The 1,923-nt window shown below is 45.4% G+C and overlaps 1 protein-coding gene across 3 annotated transcripts; it reads right to left on the bottom strand.

The window, feature by feature from the left end:
- Nucleotides 1–6: 6 nt before the first annotated feature.
- LOC103472744 (uncharacterized) lies at nt 7–1,799 on the bottom strand. Of its 3 annotated transcripts, none has more exons than XR_001777050.1 (3): nt 1,329–1,799; nt 340–1,205; nt 7–261 (listed from the first exon to the last, which is right to left on the bottom strand). XR_001777050.1 is itself a non-coding variant. In XM_008422570.2 (3 exons), exons 1-3 carry the CDS (start codon nt 1,632–1,634, stop codon nt 525–527), a joined length of 864 nt encoding a protein of 287 aa, XP_008420792.1. In that variant the 5' UTR covers nt 1,635–1,799; the 3' UTR covers nt 186–524. The 3 variants fall into 3 exon arrangements, 2 of the variants coding, with proteins under 2 accessions (XP_008420792.1, XP_008420791.1); XM_008422570.2 differs by having other exon boundaries at nt 186–530; nt 654–1,205; XM_008422569.2 differs by having other exon boundaries at nt 188–1,205.
- Between the last annotated feature and the right edge of the window lie 124 nt (nt 1,800–1,923).

Genomic DNA, 1,923 nt, shown 5'->3' with positions numbered 1-1,923 from the left:
ACATGTTCACATCAATAACTGCAGAGGAACCAGAAGTAGTAGTCTCCAGGTGAGTTGGAGGAGAGGAGGCTGTCCCCAGGTGAGGAGAGGAGGCTGTCCCCAGATGAGTTGGAGGAGAGGAGGCTGTCCCCAGGTGAGGAGAGGAGGCAATCCCCAGGTGAGGAGAGGAGGCAATCCCCAGGTGAGTTGGAGGAGAGGAGGCTGTCCCCAGATGAGTTGGTGGAGACTGTGGCTGGAAAGCTCCAGATGTCAGTGATGTACCTGGGTCGGGACGGTCAGTGACTTGTGAGGGTGCATAGTCACACTCCTCAAAAATGTCAGGATTAAAGGGCCAAATACCTGTGGATTGGAAACCGGCTTGAATGTTTTTCGGTGTTGCAGCTGCAGGCAGAGCAGTCTTCACAATACTTGGAATATCATATATAGTCATCGTCTTGGCAGGATTCATCTTCATCCATGCATCACTTGCGGCGTTCACCATTTTCTTAAATGGGCCGTAGACACTGCGATCCAGTGGCTGAAGTTTATGGCTACAGTGGGGGGGGGAAGGTAAGTAGCACTATTCCCTTTTCTTTGCAGAAATCAATAGCTTTAACAGATATATGTGAACAGTGATTATCCAGCAAAAGTAAAACCTTTTTCTCTGGGCTGACCTTTGTGTGTTTTGCAAAATGAGCAAGGAATAAGAGGAAGTCTTCCTCTTGCATCCATCCTGAGRCGTTACCACTTCCTGCACTCCCTGTTGGCCCACTCTGAATRAAGAGTTCYTTGTAACGTTTACGGGGGAATACAAAGAAGGGAGGAATTGCATTTCCCAGCGCTTGCACAGCGCATGCTACTGACACGAGCACACCTCTCTCACCTGATGTCATCGCACCCACCTGCTTGACACCACGACGAGCAACAACACGGTCTGGTGATTGGACTGTTGTTACACCAGTTTCATCTACATTCCATATATCGCTCCCGTCGAAGTTGTATCTCTCAATGACCTGTCCAAGGCTGTTGAAGAAACGTTCCACATTTTGGCGGTTAAAACTTGTGGCCCGTGTAAGGCTGGTTGCCTCAGGACTCCTTATTGACAGGCTAGGGTTCCGCTTCATAAATAATGTGAACCAGTCAGGCCCTGCCATCTGCTTCTCATACCATGTTTGTGGGTGTTTGATGTAATATGCTACTGCCAGCTGATATGCAAACTTTCTGACCTAAAAGAAAGAGGAATAGAAAATCAGAATACATAGACACAAAAAGTTTTTAAATTTGTCTAGCACCTACGCTGGTATTCAATTCTTCTCTTGTCTCCAGTGATTAACCTGTCATATGCTTACCTCACGTGGAGTCAGTCCGTAATACAGGTCTGCTGCCTGAGTCAAATAGTCAGCCAACACTTCCTCCTGCACCTCAGAGAAGACTTTGTTGCTACTCCAATAACCAACACTGGGAAGATCACTGGACCCCTGTTCTCTCAGCTTCTGCAGTGATTTGCAGTATCTGCTCAGTGTTACATGGCAGATGCCATGCGCCTTTGCAACCGATCTGACTGACTTGCTCTTCTTTGTGACCTCATCAGATGCCTTTTTTAAAACATCTGCAGGCACACCTCTATCAGTCTTTCGTATCCACTGCCTAGGCATTCTGTAAAATTATTAAAATGAAAATGTTCTTAGGTGTATGTAAGGGGATGGTTGTAACACTTTTTAAAGATGTGTTACAACCCACCCCAACCCTGTCAGCCATGTTTAGCTAGCTGTAGTAGCATAGCGGTTTGAAATTAGCACGGGAAAATGCATCACATTTTGCCTGAGAAATTACTTTCATCTAATGTAAATCATATGGTTTTATCTGCAACAGTATAAGTACTAAACAAAATATAGTCATGATCAAAAAATTTACTTTCTTACCTCAAAATCCTTTTTTTCTCCT

The sequence above is a fragment of the Poecilia reticulata genome, linkage group LG11, assembly GCF_000633615.1.
Source record: "Poecilia reticulata strain Guanapo linkage group LG11, Guppy_female_1.0+MT, whole genome shotgun sequence".
Classification (NCBI taxonomy): domain Eukaryota; kingdom Metazoa; phylum Chordata; class Actinopteri; order Cyprinodontiformes; family Poeciliidae; genus Poecilia; species Poecilia reticulata.
The sequence above is the reverse complement of the archived record's forward strand: the minus strand, read 5'-3'. Positions and strand labels throughout refer to the sequence as shown.